Here is a 17166-nt window from a genome sequence, read left to right on the forward strand (position 1 = left end):
ACAATAATTTGGCTCAATGCCCTTCAACACTTAAAACTGTAGAATGATATAAGAACTGTACTGTTTATTCATTTAACGCTTCTTCATCAATATGAGAGTTATTCTCCCAAACAGTCGCAAAAAATTGGTAAGAAAGAAAAATATATTGCTGGATTTTTGCACATACAGATGGGTGACAAAATAATACGAACATCCATGAAAAAGGCATAGATAATAGCAGATATAGAAAGGTAGAACACGCGTGTAATTTTGCACTCAAGTCTGCCTCTTAGTGGCTATGAAGGGTAAGATATCAGTGGTTTAACATCACTCATAGCTGTTGAATGCGCTTACAATACATTTTGAAAAACTTATTAATGACTGAGTTGTCAGAGTTGGAAAATGGCATAATTTTTGAAAAGCGATGCGCTGGCTGCTCGGTGATGGAAGCAGCTGATTATATGTTGCGTTTTTTAAAATAGTATTGAAGTCTACGTACACTACAGCATTCACGAAATGTGGTAATGTGTGGTCTGTAAAGTACAACAGTGAACAGAAGACAAAGTTTTCTGAGATGAATAAGGGGGAGTTGACCCACATAGTGGTCCGAAAGCGCAAGGTCCGACAAAAATAATCAGCTCCAGAATCCCATTTCGGAAAGAATTATCCAAAGAAAACTTCATGCTTCGAAAATTTATGGAAGAATTGCATTTCGTAAACCAATTTCGTTACCCATCTGTACACGACTTATTTATACAGTTGATACTCGGTACAGCGTGCCTGGTATGTAACGTAATTTTTTCTTATTACGTATTCAGATTCAATAACCCGATTTACACTCTGGGTAATGTAAGTATTTTCAACAACTAAATCGCCAGGCGAGAAAAGCAGAGGGTTCAAGGTCCTGTTACTTACGTCGTAATATTTTAAGAAGGTTTTGGTATCAGTTTCGATTTAAACGTTTAGGTGTTTTTCCCAGAATTTAGCAACGCGTTTCGTGATGGCAGTGTGCTCATGATCTTTTTCGGTGGTTTCGATTTTGACAGCTAAAAAGTTTCTATTTCCAAGATGGGCATCATGTGTTTCCATGGTTTAGGTTTACAAGTTTAAAGAACGCTAGCGCTACCACTATAAAGACATGGAACTAAATTTGAAACAAGAATTTTTTTTCTTATTTCATTTTCATTTCCTTCAGGAGGTTGCGATACGAACATTGCATTTTTGAATCACAACTGATCAGGTTAAGATTGCCTTTTTCTTTTCTATGTCAAAGTGAGTCTCTACCGAATTTTATATAAATCGTTAGATTTTTAATAATTCTTATACATTATAAGAATAAATACTGTTAACAATTAAATCTGAAGCTTAATTGCAAATGTATATTTCTCATTGCTAGAAGTTAAATTACCTAAAAACGCTTCTCAATTTCAGAATTTGCTTTTTTTTTTTTTTTTTCTTTTCTCCGAGGTTTCCTATTATTTCTTTCCAAAATTAGGATTTAAAAAGAAACCAATCAAATAACTTCTCTTAAAAACGGCATTTAATTCGAACCAAGCAGATAATCTTTTTTAATAGATCAATGTAAGTAGAACCAATCAAATGAATTTATTTAATTGTCGTAACTAACTAAATGTCAAGCAGACACAATTAATATGATGGGATAACTAATGTTAATTGCCTTTTTTTTCAGTTTTAGTAAACATCACAAGTAGTTTCGGTTTTTCATGAAATTTTTTTAAATGGTTTTTACTGAATAATGTGACTTAGGGAATAGTAAATCAATTAATCAAACATACGGTTGTTAAGTTGCTAAAAAATTATTATTAATGTTTATGTTATGAACTTTTCATGAGTATTTCGAATTCAAATATTTAGTTTCTTTCTCGTCGTACAAAATTAATTTAAACAAATTTGTGTGTTTCCTAAAAATAAGTTTCATCTAATTGAAAGCATTGTTCTTTGTTACTTGAGTGGTTTTAATGTGTATTTAATGTTTTCCGTGAATACGTTTGAAGAGTTGAATTATTTTTTAATTTTCTCACATTTATCTACTTATACACGTTGTCAAGATTACTGCGCAGAATTTTTCTAACATTCCTATCAGAAAATCTCTGGAAAGCTATATTTTTAGGAGTTAAATGTTTTGGAAATGAATGGAAGATCTCATATGCCCCACATTTTTCCACTTTTAAACAGTCTGAGGTCAGCGTGACGTTTATGTTTTTTTTTTGTTTTTTTTCAGCGCCCTCTCCAAATACGGGTGATTGATATGTCACATCCCATACGGTTAACAGCTTTCAATCAATCGATTAATAAGTACATTAAACAATTTTGATGTAAAAAACTATTACAATACAAAATAAACCTGTAAAAATATTTAGATTGCTAGAAAGGACGTAACTATAAAAACCTTATAAAAATCAATCATTTTTTAATCACGAAGAAAATTCCAAGTAGCTTCCAATATGTTTCATTCTTTGCATGAAAGCTTGGGACAGTAAATAAATTCCTAAGCAATATTAAAACATTTATTCAGTAATCAGCATTTCAAATGCAATATGCACGGTGCTACAAAGCGAAAGTAAAAATATCATATTACTTGTTATTTACTTATACATTTATTATCATTACTTATACATTTTCACTTAAATATTTCGTACAAATAAAATGCAAAAATTGTTCAGAAACGCATTTTTCATGTGCATAAATGAAAGTTAGTGAAGTCTTAGTCATAAATTCTCTCTGCGCAATATGAGCAATAATGAAAAAGTGACAAATGCAAGACTTTAATGGAAAAAAAAAATAAATATATATATATATATATATATATATATATATATATATATATATATATATATATATATATATATATATATATATATATATATATATATATACATATATATATATATATATATAATTATGTTTCTTATTAATTATGAATGATTGAAAACTTAGTTATGTTTGTCATTAGCATGTTTTTTATGAAAAATACGTTGTTAAAATTATTATTTCTACGCATTTTTAGCGTTAAAATATTTAAGTTCAAAATTAGTTTTCATCTTTTGATTTTACAATTAGATCTCTTTTCGTCAGTCTATAATGTGTCATTCAATTCCTTTCTTTATAATAATTATCAGTGTTATAAAATAAACTTCCAATTATCCGCGAGTGAATTATCTGTTGCGGATTATCCGCAAGTCAGTCAAGAACATGTAACATTTTGGAAGATCATTTTCGATTTATCAAGAACATTTTCGCAGAAAGAAAAAAAAACATTGTTTTTTTTTTTTTTTTCAGAAATATTGTTTACGAAGTGTTGTAAATTTAAAATTTCTTGTTCTTTCATTTTTTGCGCTTTCCTTATGGTTCGATCATTTGTTCTTTACTGATTTTAAGTTCTATTGTGCATTTAATACAAAAACATTTTACTATTCTCTATATATTTTGACTTCATTTACGAAATATTATGTGTCAATACAGTCAAGTTTTTGAGCAAGAACATTTCTTATCTTGTTTGCCTCTGATTTTTATCCTTTTTGCGGGTTTAAAACGATTTGAAATAAAAAATATCCATTATCCCAACCACCTGATTCCACGGATCATTAGGGGTTCACTGTATTTAACATTTGCTATCTGTTACAGATGGGAGATTTGTCTAATGCTGAGCTCAGAGTTCTTACCAGCCAACTACATAGGATAGTATACAGAGGTGAGTAAAAACTATTAGAATGTAACATGTCAAGTTTTGTAAATAAATTCTTGAAATAAGAATCCGAATAGTATGGAATCTATTATCCATTGCATGAAACATACCGTTTGAGAGATGTGTTTTGGAAAACAGTGTACCGAAAAATTGAAAAATCTGATGTTTATATGCCGAACTTATATTTAAACGAAGTAAGTGCACGATACTAAAAATTATATCTCAAAAATCTACTTTTTACTGAGTACAAATGATTTCATTTAAACGCATTTCAGATGCTCGAGAGGGTCCGAAAAGTCCCTCACATATTTTTAAAATTCACAAAAAAACAACAAATTATAGCATGAATATGTGGTTTACGCCACAATACTCAGTGACGTAGCGTAAGGGGGGGGGAAAGGGGGCACTCGCCCCGGGCGGCACATTGCTAGGGGTGGCAAATTCTGTAACACTAAATTAACATCGAAAAGGCTTTTTTTTTAATTAAGACGGCGCTTTGCTTGGGATGTATTACTAAATTAACATCAAAATGCCTTTTTTTCTATTCTTCAGTTCTAACTTGTCTCAGGAAATTTTTCTCGTTGAAGCACGAGCACGAAATACTGGATGCTGACATGCATGCGGACTATTATCACTGGCGCTGACATAGAAAGACGAGAAGTGAAAGGACAATCTCGTTGGAGAGGATTATAAATCACAAAGATCGACAAGCAGGCAGGGACGGACTGGGTGCCCCAAGAGGGCGCCAACCTTTACTACCAAAAGGCACGAAAGAACTGAGGTTCAAGAGCGAAAAGGTTTAAAAGGTGCAAAAATAAACGAAAGCGCACAAATTTGAGCCCCCCCCTCCCCCCCCCCCCAAAAAAAAACGAAGGCCCACAGAGAACGTTTGAGGGCGCATCGGCCCGCAGGCCAGTCCGCCTCTGCAAGCAGTCACTGCCTTAACTAACGTGACTGCGCCTCCATGTGTTTCCTTTGACGGGACTAAAAAACCTTATGCGCCCTCGTTTTTTTTTTTTTTTTTTTTTTTTTTTTTTAACGCCCTTGTACCTGAGTTCCTTTTTTTCCTGCGCCCTCGAATTGTTTCTTTTATTTTTAAATTTTATTTGTGCTTTCGAACGTGCGCGCCTTCGGTTTTTTTGCGCCCTTGATCCTGAGCTCCCCTCCCCTTTTTTTCGCTCTCAAACATGAGCGGGTTTTTTTTTTCTTTTTTCTTTTTTCTTTTTTTTTTTTTTTTTTTTTTTTTTTTTTTTTTTTTTTTTTGCGCCCGCCCTCAAACCCTTTTTTTTTCATTTTGTTTTATTCGTGCCATCAAACGTGTGCTCCTTTGGGGTTTTTTCCCTCTTTTTTTTCGCGCCCCCCTTGAACCCGTGCACCTGTTTCTTTTTGCGCCCCCAAACCTGTACGCCTTCGGGAGGGGGGTCTCTCTTTTTTTTTGCTCCCTCAAACCTGGGCGCATTTCCTCTCTCTTTTTTTTTTGCGTCCTTGAACACATGCGACTTCTATTTTTCTTTTTTTCTTTTTATTTTTATTTTTTTTTTTTTTTTTTTTTTTTGCGTTCTCAAAATTAGGGACCATTTTTTGATTACGTAAGGATGATTTTGGCTATTTTTGACCCCCATCCCCATGTAACGGCAAGTAAGATTTTTACCCCCCCCCCCTATCTTACGTAAGATTCCATTTCATTTTTCAAAATAATAAAATAACGAATCTTACGTCACTGGAATCGTTACTAAATTCACTATTATTAATTATTTTATAAAAACCACTTTGTGCAAAAAAATTTGATTTTGTTGAAAGAGGCTTTTTTACTAAAAGGAACCTAGACTGCATATTTTTTCGGCAAATATCTTTTGTATATGATGCGATACTAATTAAAAAACAGACATGAGATACACAGTGCGATTCTTTTATTATATTTTACACTATTCATTCTTGAGAAGCAAGTAAAAAATAACTCATCCTAATACGTTTTTCACCTTCCAGGATTAAATGAAATATGATCCCTGCAAAACCACTTGACCGCGCGATTTCTAATGTAACATATCGACTAGGAAAATATTACGTCAGAATGGGTCAGACTCCCCCCCCCCCCCAAGTAAAGGTATGTAGAGATTTTTCCAACCCCCCTCCCCCTCGGGACCCTTACGTAATTAATGAATGGCCCCTTATGCGTTCACTTGTTTTTTTTTTTTTTTTTTCTTTTTGTGCCCTGGGACGTGTGCACCTTCATTTTTTTTTCTTTGTGCCCTCCCCTCGAACCAGTGCGCATGTTTCTTTTTGCTCCTTCAAACCTGTGTGACTTTTTTAAATTTTTATTTGATCCTATGAACTTCCGCGCGCTTATTATTTTATGTGCGCTTTTATGTCTTTTTTTTTTTTTTTTTGCGCCCTTTGAGGGTTATTTTTGGCACCCTCTTAGGGGACCTAGTCCGGCTCTGGTAAAAAGGTCCATTTTTGGATCCAAAACGTAAATTTCGAATAAAAAAGTACTATTAATCGAAATTTTTTCGAAAATGTATATAAACCTTCCCAGCAAATCTGAAAAATTTAACGAAATCGGTCTGGTAGTTTCTGAATCTACCCCGTACATATACATTTGGATTATGTGTTTAATTTATGTAAAGAAGATATTAATGCTAAATTATAGGCACACTTGATTTCATTCGTTATCTTCGGTAAGATCGTAACTTCAATAAATATACATAATCCGGGAAGGTTTGTGACTGAGGATCTGTGATGCGACTTATATGCAACATACGGTGCTTCAAAATTTATTATTTTTTTTTTATTTATATTTATTTTATTTTGGTTATTTATTTATTTATATTTAGCATTATTATTATTTTTTTCAACCTGAACTTTTTTCTGGACATGGGGCTCATAGGAGTGAAGCCGATACTTGGATTTTACATCGAAAAGTAAATGATTGTACAAAAGTACAATCGAAAACAAACTGTGGAAAAAAAGAAAAAAAAACAGTTTTTATGATGATTTTTTAAATATTTTAGGGGGGAGAACTACCCTGAGAGGGTCCCTCCTTGCTATAAATGGTCATCTTTTTAAACTTTTCTTTTCTCTAGTCCCCCAGAAGAATGTTAACGTTTAATATAATGCTCCCTCCCACTCCAAATAAAAATTTTGGCTTAGAAAAAATTTGGAGGGGGAGAGGGTTGATCACCAGAACTCCAAAACGGGGTGAGTAATAGGGGGAAATAGTGGTCACATTTTCAAATTTTGGATTCCCTGCAACTAAATCTGCAGGGCCTCTTCCCAGAGGCCAGCAGTGTATCTTTGCAGCGTTAATAAGTCTTAGTGCTAGTTTTTCAGTTTATTGGGTCATCGGGTCCCTTAAGGCCGTGCCCCCCCCCCCTGCACTGCGGATGCTGCGGGCACGCAGATCCAGGTTTACATATTTGGATTCTGGGGGTTATTTTAAAAAACGACATTTTATGCAACATTTCACAGAAATGACAGATACAATCGATATTGATTGTGTTGTTAAAGAATTTCCGTTGATAAAAAGTAGAAAATTAAAATTTTTGGTTAAAAAGAAAAAATCTTTTCAAGTATAAAAAAATGTATCGATCAGGTAATTTATAATCATATCTTTTTCTTCTTCTTTTCCATAAAATGTTTAAGAATAACTATACCAGTATACACAGTTTTAGATCATGTTTTAAATGTTTTTATCTAGTTAAAATATTGTCTCTCATAATGCAATAATTTTTGAAAAATATTTGTTGGAATTTTTCGATCAACAGTATTTTTTGTTGAAGATAATATTAAAATGTAAAACAATGTTTCAGATAATAAAATCTTTTTTTCGTTCTGTAAAATATTAATCATGTTGTTTTTTGTTGTGTATGGGGAGAGGGGGCATACAGCAGGACAATGTAAGAGGGGCGGCAAATTTGGTGACTGCCCCGGGCGGCAGAATCCTAAGCTACGCCGCTGACAATACTTCACAGGTTCAAGATTTTTTTTATGACGTGGTAAAAATAAAAGAGAAAAAAAAGAGAAAGAAAAAAGTGTAATTTTAAAAGTAATTACTGCATCGTCACAGTAAGAAAAACGCCATGTTATAGGTATTTAATCATTTTATAAAACAGAAAGCAACATCTTTCATTACCAGAGGTCAATGTGTGTACCATTTGTGGAAATGGGATGAACTTGAGTGCCGTTTAGATGTGGTTCGAGCAGGGCTGCGGACTCGGAAGGAAAATGCCCGACTCCGACCCCGACTCCGAGATTTTGAAACGCCCGACTCCGACTCCAACTCCTTCTCCGGATTTAAAAAAAAAATTTTAAATTGTATTTCTTCTTTTTCCTCTCTTCCTTCAGGGGAAAGGGGAAAACCTCTAAACAGAGATTGAAATATCATTACTTTTTTATGAAAATTTCGCATTTTGTTTTTTATTGTAAACTCAAGACGCATACAACGTTATAAATTCAATTCAAAAATCAAATTTTCCAATAGTTACAAGTTCAAAAGTGAGATGACTTAAAAATCCCTTTAAAAAAATTGAAAAGGATTAGCTGTAATTCCCCCCCCCCCCCTTTAATGTTTAACAAATAGATATAGATCAAATCGTGTGCTTTCAAATTTTGAAAGCTGTAACTTGAAAGAAAAAAAGCTTTTTTTCAAAGTCCAAGCTCTTGAAAGGGGGTGGTTTGACCCGGGTGACACCCATCTGGTAGGTGACACCCAAAGTTAATTTCAGAGTTTATAAAAAATATAAATACTTTAATTCTGAAAATTTTCCCGAATATATTTTAAATTATACTTCATCAATAAAATTTCAGCAAAAATAGGGCACATATACGTCAGGAGCTAATTTTACACAAAATGCGGCGGTTTACAAATTTATACGAATAGCTTTTACTATACCTATATTTCTTCGACGCTAAATTTTTAATTTAAATTTTATTGGCTGCTTTAGAATTAATCTTTATTTGAAGATTTTAAGATTAACTGCAATTATTGAGTGTTGTAATCAAAAAATTATTTACACTTATTTATTCCATACTTTTTATTGAGAACCAAGCGAGTGAAAGAAGTGAGAAATTGTCTTAATAAAGAAAAAAAAAAAAAAACAGATTATTTCATCGCATCTTTTGGATTCGTGCTTTCGCGCCAGAGCTTAGTTGAATTTGCCGATCACCCTCAAAAGTTTCCACCTGAGCTACGGGCCTCGATTTACTAAATTGTTACGTTCCTTTTACTATTTTATAACTGCGATCGAACCCAAAACACTATATTTCTATTTTTATTTGAAAGTGATTACTTGAAAATGTTAGGCAACAAAACCGTTTGCTGACAGTTGCTATAAGTTAATTAAAAAAGCAAGCAAACTGAGCAAACTGAGGGACGGCTACAGAAAGTTCAGTAAGCACTCAAGCTAGCTGATTGCCATAATGGCAGTTATTTTCTCATTAGTAGCTTTTTATACATGTTTTGTTGCCTAACATTTCAATTGGTAGTCAGTTTTTAAAAAATGCAAGGAGAGTCAGTGAAAATGAAAGAAAAAAAGAATCCCGGAGTCGGAGTTGGCATGTTTTCTAACGACTCCGACTCCGAACAGCCCTGGGTTCGAGCAACATACGGTGCACACGTTCAACTCTGGTTAAAAAAGATAATACTTTCTGTTTAATAAAATGACTAAACACCTCACATGACGTTTGTTTTTCTTACTTCGACAATACAGCGATCACTTATAATTAAACTTCTTTCTTTTTCTTTCTTTTCTTTTACCACATGTCATAAAAAATTCTTGAACCTACGAAGTATTATAGTGCAAACCGCAAATCCATACGACAATTGCTGTTTTTCTCGAATTTTTAAAATACATCAAAGTCATTTCGGACAACCTGTATTTCTTCAGGTATACGCACATCACCTGATTATTTTCACTTTAAAAATCCTGTATTTTTTTACTGTAGGTCTCTGGCACATGATTAAAACCATCATAATGTGAACAAATCATAGTACATTCATTTTTAATTATCTAGTTAAATTTAATCCGATAGTTAACATGTTTTTCCGAAACACAATAGCTTAAAATCTAATTTGTATAGGCACACGATTTTAGCTGATGTTTATTTCTAATACTATTCTTTATGTTTCCTGCATCAATAAAGATGTTAAGGAGATTTTTTAATGATAATTTTTCTTTAGAAATTGACTTAAAGGTTTTAGAGATGGGGAATTTTATGTAGCCACAAATGAAAAATCTTTAACTAGAGATATTATTCGAATTTTAAACAGCATTTTAAAGTTGAAGGAAAGAAAAAAATTCTGAAACAATATCTATATATTAGTCAATTTTCATGATTTAAGGTGTGTAGATACGCGTTAAACTACTATGTTTTTCAAACATTTCACGGTTTAAAAAGATTGTTTTGGCATAAGCTTGTTTGGGAAAATATCGACATTGAACTATTAAAAAGCTTGTATAACAATCAACGTAATCTGTTTTGCTGGTAATTTCGTTTCCCATATCTAATATTCTGAAATCAAAATCCTAATATTATAACCTGGAAAGTCTGAAAAATCTTTTCCCTTGGTATTTCTAATTTATGTTCATCCAAAAATAGTTCAAAGTCATTCTCTGGTATGATGAAAATATGCCATGAACGCATAAGTTTTGTGTTTGGTCATTTTTTCCTTAAAATGAAACATTACAACTACCAAACTTTTGTAAATATTGCTATCTATATGTGCATAAAAATGGATGTATGAGTGTGTGTGTGTGTGTGTGTATGTTCCTTATACAAATCCAGTTTACTCATCTTTGCCAAATTTATCCTTGATGTTCCGGGATTCCCGAAGGGGAGGGGATCCGTAAGAATGCCTATGAAACGAATAGTTTACTACCGATTAACAACAATTACTAAATTTCAGGAATTTGATAAAAAAATCCAGAAAGATCTACATTTAAATTTTTTGTCACAAAATTGCTCTTTTTTACACATTGGCGGTAAATTAAACACTTTTTGAGCAATCACGATTGCTTATTGTTTTCATTTGACCGTCCTTGATGTTGTGGCTCCTTTTTCAGCTTGGACCAATGGCCTCTGCAGCACCGCCGCCTATCGGCCTCTGCAGGCACGCCTCCTGTGGTTCTGACCATTGTCACCTGGAATCAGGTGGCATGCATGTCCTTCACACATACGCGCACATACACACTCTCACACACACACGCGCACGCCTTTACACACATATACACTGACACACATTCACGCTGACACACACACACACACACACACACACCCGCCTGTACTCACATACACTCACGCCTACGTGCATACACGTAAGTTTACGCACACACACAAGCCTAGCCTACACATTCACGCACGTCTACACTCACACACACAACTATACACATGTAACCACCCAGAAGGAGGGGCAGGCTTGAGGGGACAGAAGCCGTTTCTAGAAACAATAACTCCAATGAGTAGGGTCCTGCCAAAACTCGTGATTGCGAAAAACATAATTTGAATTCAAAATTTCAGAATTCAAATTAGTTTTTTTCTTTTTTTTGCTTATTTTTTCTTTGCCTGATTGCGGAATGTGCGTCACTTTCCACAATTTTTACTTTCGATGTAGACGGTGCAACGCCAGGGAACGCGGCTAGTCTTAAAATAACAGCGATGAAGAGAAGAAAAAAACTTCTACTATATTTTTTTCTTTCGTTAGAGTTTAGCTATACTATTTGGGGGTGCTAATCACCAGTATTTCTCTTACATTTTACATGATTAGAGCAACGTGTTTTTGCGTGATTATATCAACACATACACTCACTTCCAATAGTTGATCATTAGTTAATAAATACATTATTCACTCTACCTCTGAAAATTATTGCAGCTTCTCTAATTCAGATTGGCTTCCAGAAATTAACATTTTCCTTTGTTTAACTTTTGGCAGAGAGTGTACGATAATTTGTAGTTCTGTTCGTTAGATTTAAATGCCTTTTTGTTACTTATATTCAGAATCTGAATCCTTTTGGTTAAAGCATTTGAAAATGTAAAAATAGCTGCATGTAGGTCAATTATTTACTCTAGATTACCCTAGAAAATACAGCAACAAACGGACATAATTTGAGCTAACAAACAAGTATTGTAAAACAATTTTGTAATTGTCTTTGTTGGTTTTGAGCACTTTTTTGTAACTTCTTCTAAGCATACGCATGAAGTAGTATAATAATCGCTTAAAAAATACGCGGAAATAATAAGCTCCGTAATTAATAGCCACATTTTATATCACGTGGTAAAACAAAAGCAATGTATCCATCTACAACGCAAAATTATTCTCGACCTTCCGCTAACATCAGCTACATCGTAAATCGATATTATTTTTGACTGAAAAGAAAAGTTTTTGGAGCTGCTTTTTTCCCACGAATTTCAGTCAAAAACAGGTGTTCAGATTCTTTTTTAACAAGCACATCTATTTCATTAGAACTGACAGTTTTTCTTAACACTTGAAACGAAGCAGAGCAGAACGAGCATTATTTGAGCATGAAAAACAACAGAAAACCTAAACGGCTGAAATTTCGAAGTATTATGGAAATTGGATATGCTTAAGCTAACGATAGTTGAAAATTGTCAAAATGTATCAGTTGTTTATTCAAAGAACATATTCTCAAAAAATTTATTTATGCACTTTTGTAATTTATGGCAAGATATTTTTTAGTGGATTTGAGTTACTTCAGAATTATTTTCAACTCAAAATAAGCTGAAAATATTTATAGCTGAAAATAATTCTTGTGCAAAAAAAATGATTCTGAAAATATTACTGCTACTTCAAAAAAAAAAAAAATTTTTAATATTATTCTCGTGCTGAAAACAACTCTCAAATAAAAATTGTATACCTATTCAGATATACACTTTTTTTATGAAAATGCTCATTATCGGAAGCATGCTTACTATTTTTTTTTTTTTAAATTTTCCTGTGCAAATGTGTTTTATCATTAAAGTACCATTATTGCATAAAACATATACGTGAAGTTGTGCAATTTTCCACATTTTCGCAGGTGATGCAGTGTTTTCTGCCACGGTATTTAAAACTGTCTAGATTAAGCAATGTATACCGTTTGATGAACAAGAAAAACTTTTTTTTTATTTTCGCTTAGTAAAATCATTATTTTGTTCAATCCTCTTACTTTTTTTAAATTCGAAACTACAAATGTCGCACTGAGAGCTTGCCTAGGTACCTAATTGTATTTCAAGGAGGATTTTCGCAATTTGAGCTGACAAATATAAAAATATGAGTGTTTGTGCTTTTTTTTCAGGTCAAGAAGCTCATTTACAACATTTATCCGTACGCGACCTCTTGCCTGACACAGAATTTTTCATGACATATGAAGGATCTTTGACAATGCCAGGATGCCAAGAAACAGTTACCTGGATCGTCATGAATCGGCCCATTTATATCACCAAACAGCAGGTAACCTTTACTGTTTCATGCAATTTAAATCATCTATTTTTTAACCAGTTTTATTCTGTTCTACACTGTAAAAAAAAATCCGGAAACGTTTCTGAGTATATCGTGCAGCTGTGGTTCATAAAAGTTTCAAAAACGTTTCTGAGTATTTCGGAATCCTCTTTCTGTAATGTCCAGAAACGTGTCTGAGTATTTAGGAATCCTCTTTCTGTAATTTTCAAAAACGTTTCTGAGTATTTCGGAATCCTCTTTCCGTAATTTCCAGAAATGTTTCTGAGTATTCTGTGCAGCTGTGGTTCATGAAAGTTTCGCAAACGTTTCCGAGTATTTCGGAATTCTCCAAACAATTTTCGAAAACGTTTCCGAGAATTTCGGAATCCTTTTTCCGTGATTTTTTCTAAAATATAATTCTTTATTATAGTATAGCATACCATATCAGTTTCAATTCTTTCATATCTAAGAGCAATAATACAGGCAATTTTAGAATCATTCGTGATTTTTTTTTTTTTTTTGAATTTCTAATGACAAATAGCATGGTTAACAGCATAACATATGCACAGTTATAAATTTTTGAAAAATTATGAAATAATCTAGTAGTTTCATTCCTAATCACAAAATCGTCGGGGAATTGGAGGGGGGGGTACCTTCTGAAAAGTGGGGATTGTTTGTTAAACAATCTTAAACTTCAGTTTTTCTCTCAATATTTTCAAGACAAAACTATCAACATATTGTATTTTTAATGCAGAACTTAAAAACATATCTTGTATCAAACTTGATAGCTTTTATCTTCGGATAAAATTTGACAGGACTTACCTACCCTTCGCGTTCCGGAATTCGTTCACCTCAAGTTAATTTCTCTGACGAACAAAGTGTACCGAAAAGTACCAACAGAGAAATTGATGAATTTAAATATGACACCAAGTCCTCCTTCTGGAACCATTCGGGTTGATTCTTCTGTTCTTGCCCTTTTCCAGCTCATCACAAATATAAATACTTATTCAAAATAGAGGTTACTGATTTTATTTTTACAGTGTGCGCAAAATGCAATATATATTTTATTTATTAAAACATTGAACTCTATTACATGATTATTCCATTTCATATATACGAGAATCCCCCCCCCCCCACCATAAGAGTGATGGTGCACCCATAAAATGCTATGAAGCGCCCCCCCCCCTTGAAAAAACAACCCCCTGAAAATGTCAATTGCACAGTTTGCGTGGTGAACGCCCCTCGTCTTCTCCCCATATGTACATTGTATATTAATAACATAGTTTTTTAAAAATGATCACTTTTAAAACAATGACATGAAATAATATTACTTTTTATTTTGGCATGTAAATGAAGCTGTTCCATTTTTGCCACTGACACATTCCTCCTGACTGTCCTACATTAAACTAGTATGCATGCAGTAGGTACTGTCCTGAGGAAGACAAATTATAGGGACTTGTTTCTTAATTTAGCCGAGGTAAAAAAAACCCTACCTTTAATTTTAGGTTTAAGCTCTTGTTTATTGCATACAGTTTAGCATATGGTGCGTTTAGCCCAATGTAATGCATATATTAGAGCTTAAACACACTCTATTTAGTAAATAGTTTAATATCTTTTGGTCTTTTGACCATATTTATCGAATCTTCCACGGCTGATGAGCTCCGAATTCAACCTTTCAACTTTATTCTAATAATTGCTACTTTTAATTTTCTTTTTCTCATTGCTATTCATTGCTTGTGTATTTCATATATATACAAAAATATATTATTGAGAAATAATTCTTGTTTGTTATATTTGCAGTTTCTTTCCCTTAAGGGCAGGTACATTGAAACTAAAATAAATCGTTCTAATGAAGCTCTGCTGAGATAAATAATATTTCATGTATAATATAAATTATAAATCAAAGTATCATATACATTATAAATCAAAGTATCATATAAATTATAAGTCAAATACTTTAATATGGTGTAAAAATACAAAATTATTTTATTAAGTCTTTTTTTTTTTTTTTTGCTTTTGGTAAAATTGAGGCTCGTAAAACGAAAAAAATGAAGACACTTTTAAATACATATATGTATCTATTTGTTAAAGAAATTAATACACATTTAACTAATTTAAAGCGTTTCGCTAATGCAAATATTTAAAGAGATATCGTCATTTAGATAATACTGAAGCACTATGTTCCTAATTACAAGAGATAGTTTTCTTTTTTACTTCATACAATCTAGCTACATTGTTTACAAGAGAATGAAAACATGCAACCTTAAAGACGAACTATCAAACCTGACAATTTGCATATTATAACGTTTAATTCATAATGCTTGATACATAAATGTTCAGCCAAATATTAACTGAGATTGACACATAAAAACAAAGTACACAATAACACTCATTTAAAGTTTTTTATCATCTTCAATTCATAAATTTTACAGAATAAAACTAGACACACTTGCACTTTAAATATGTGTTCTATGTAATGTAAAATATTTTCAAATTGCAATAGTTCACAACGAAAAAATGATACTGAGGAAAATAGTTTTTTTTAACGAGATTTATATGAACTAAATCTCTTTAAAGTAATAGAGTTGCAAAGCGACTTACCTATTCGTCGTGGTGGTCTTTTGCAGGCTTTGGTCACCAAAAAGGTGATTTTTATGACAGAATATAATTCTGCCAACAAAAATTACCCATTTGGTAGAAAGAAGAAAAGTATCCAAGAAAAAAGTAAATTACCTACACAAGTTATGCGACGCAACGAATTTACATGGCGTACTCTCGGCAGTTATTTGGTTTTTAATTTCAGTTTGTGTATTCCTTCCGCGAGCATGCGTCGAGAAGTTGCACTTCGTACTTAAAAATAAGTGACATAGCTTCAAATTCAATCTCATGACGATACATAAGCAAGAAAATATAAGACTTTAAAATTATCTTCAGTGAATTCATGCGAGGAACAAAACTTCTACTAATCCCCTCGATGAGTGTTACTTCGCATACATGAGTCAGCACTTGTTTTCATTGCGTGCTTACGAAAGTTTCAGTTTGGATTTGGTGCTGGACTATAAAATTGCCGTGTGAGCTGCGCATGCGTCGACTCTTTCTTTCTTGCTAAACGGGAAAGGTTTCTGATAAGAGCAGAAAACTGCTGAGGGCGTACGAATCTGTGTATTACGGAAAGCTTTTTTGTATATTCAGAGAGTTTTCCGAGATTTTGTACAGTGTATAGAAACAATGAATGAACTAAAATAAGAGATAACAATGTCAAAAAGCACAAATTCTAGATCTTTTGTCAGAGGTCTTTTCATCCATAATTTCTTTTTTTTTTTTTTTTGCATTGTAAAAGGCGTTCCTTGTAGCGCCGAAACACGTGTCTCCAGCCCTTATTATTATTTCCTATTTTTAATCTCCTATTTAACTTAATGAATGAACTAGCTGCTTGATATCGTGATAGCTCTTGATTTAGAACTCACAGTATGGTTATTTGTGAAGTAGGTCTTGTTAATTGCAAAGCAACTTCAATAAGGTTCACGAGTAGTATTTAAGTTTGAATCATCTAACTTAAAACACACGTATGAAGTATGTTTTCATCATGTGCGTTCTTAATACCGATCGACAGTTTCAAATACATGTTTTTCTTTTCCAGAAAAGGCTGCACGAATGAAGTGACAAAGGAGTTGTAAAATTACCATCACATAAGTAGGGTTGGACAGTAATGGAGTCATTCAAATGTGTCAAATACATTAAGTTAATTTACTTCACATTATTGTAAAAAAAAACTGTTCTCAAAAAACTTTTGGTTGCGACAAAAATGGACTTATCTGCTTATGAATGTATTGCCACGACAATGGGAAAGTGATGTGTAAGCGTAACTTACCTATTAGTTGAACCTTTAAAAAAAAAAAAAAAAAGATTTATTTAAAATAATTATATCATTTTCTCAAGTTTCTGTGTCAATTTATTTGAAATTTTTCTAATAGTTGGAGCAAGAATACTAATAGTCATCAGTATCAGAAATTGTTCACTTTATTTACATAGCACTAAATTGTGTCGT

At 32.8% G+C, this 17166-nt stretch overlaps 1 protein-coding gene across 6 annotated transcripts in view; it reads left to right on the forward strand.

Moving 5' to 3' along the window:
* The window catches only part of LOC129218172 (putative carbonic anhydrase-like protein 2), a 235233-nt gene that overhangs the window by 186994 nt on the left and 31073 nt on the right, over positions 1–17166 (forward strand). For all 6 annotated transcript variants that reach the window (XR_008580299.1, XR_008580301.1, XR_008580302.1 and 3 more), the window contains 2 exons: positions 3625–3691; positions 12976–13130. Coding sequence is in view for 2 of the 6 variants with exons in the window: in XM_054852386.1 (XP_054708361.1) it covers positions 3625–3691; positions 12976–13130 (222 nt within the window). In the remaining 4 variants the exon portion in view is untranslated. The remainder of the gene's footprint in view (positions 1–3624; positions 3692–12975; positions 13131–17166) is intronic.

This window comes from Uloborus diversus, chromosome 3 (genome assembly GCF_026930045.1).
Source record: "Uloborus diversus isolate 005 chromosome 3, Udiv.v.3.1, whole genome shotgun sequence".
In the NCBI taxonomy this organism is placed as follows: domain Eukaryota; kingdom Metazoa; phylum Arthropoda; class Arachnida; order Araneae; family Uloboridae; genus Uloborus; species Uloborus diversus.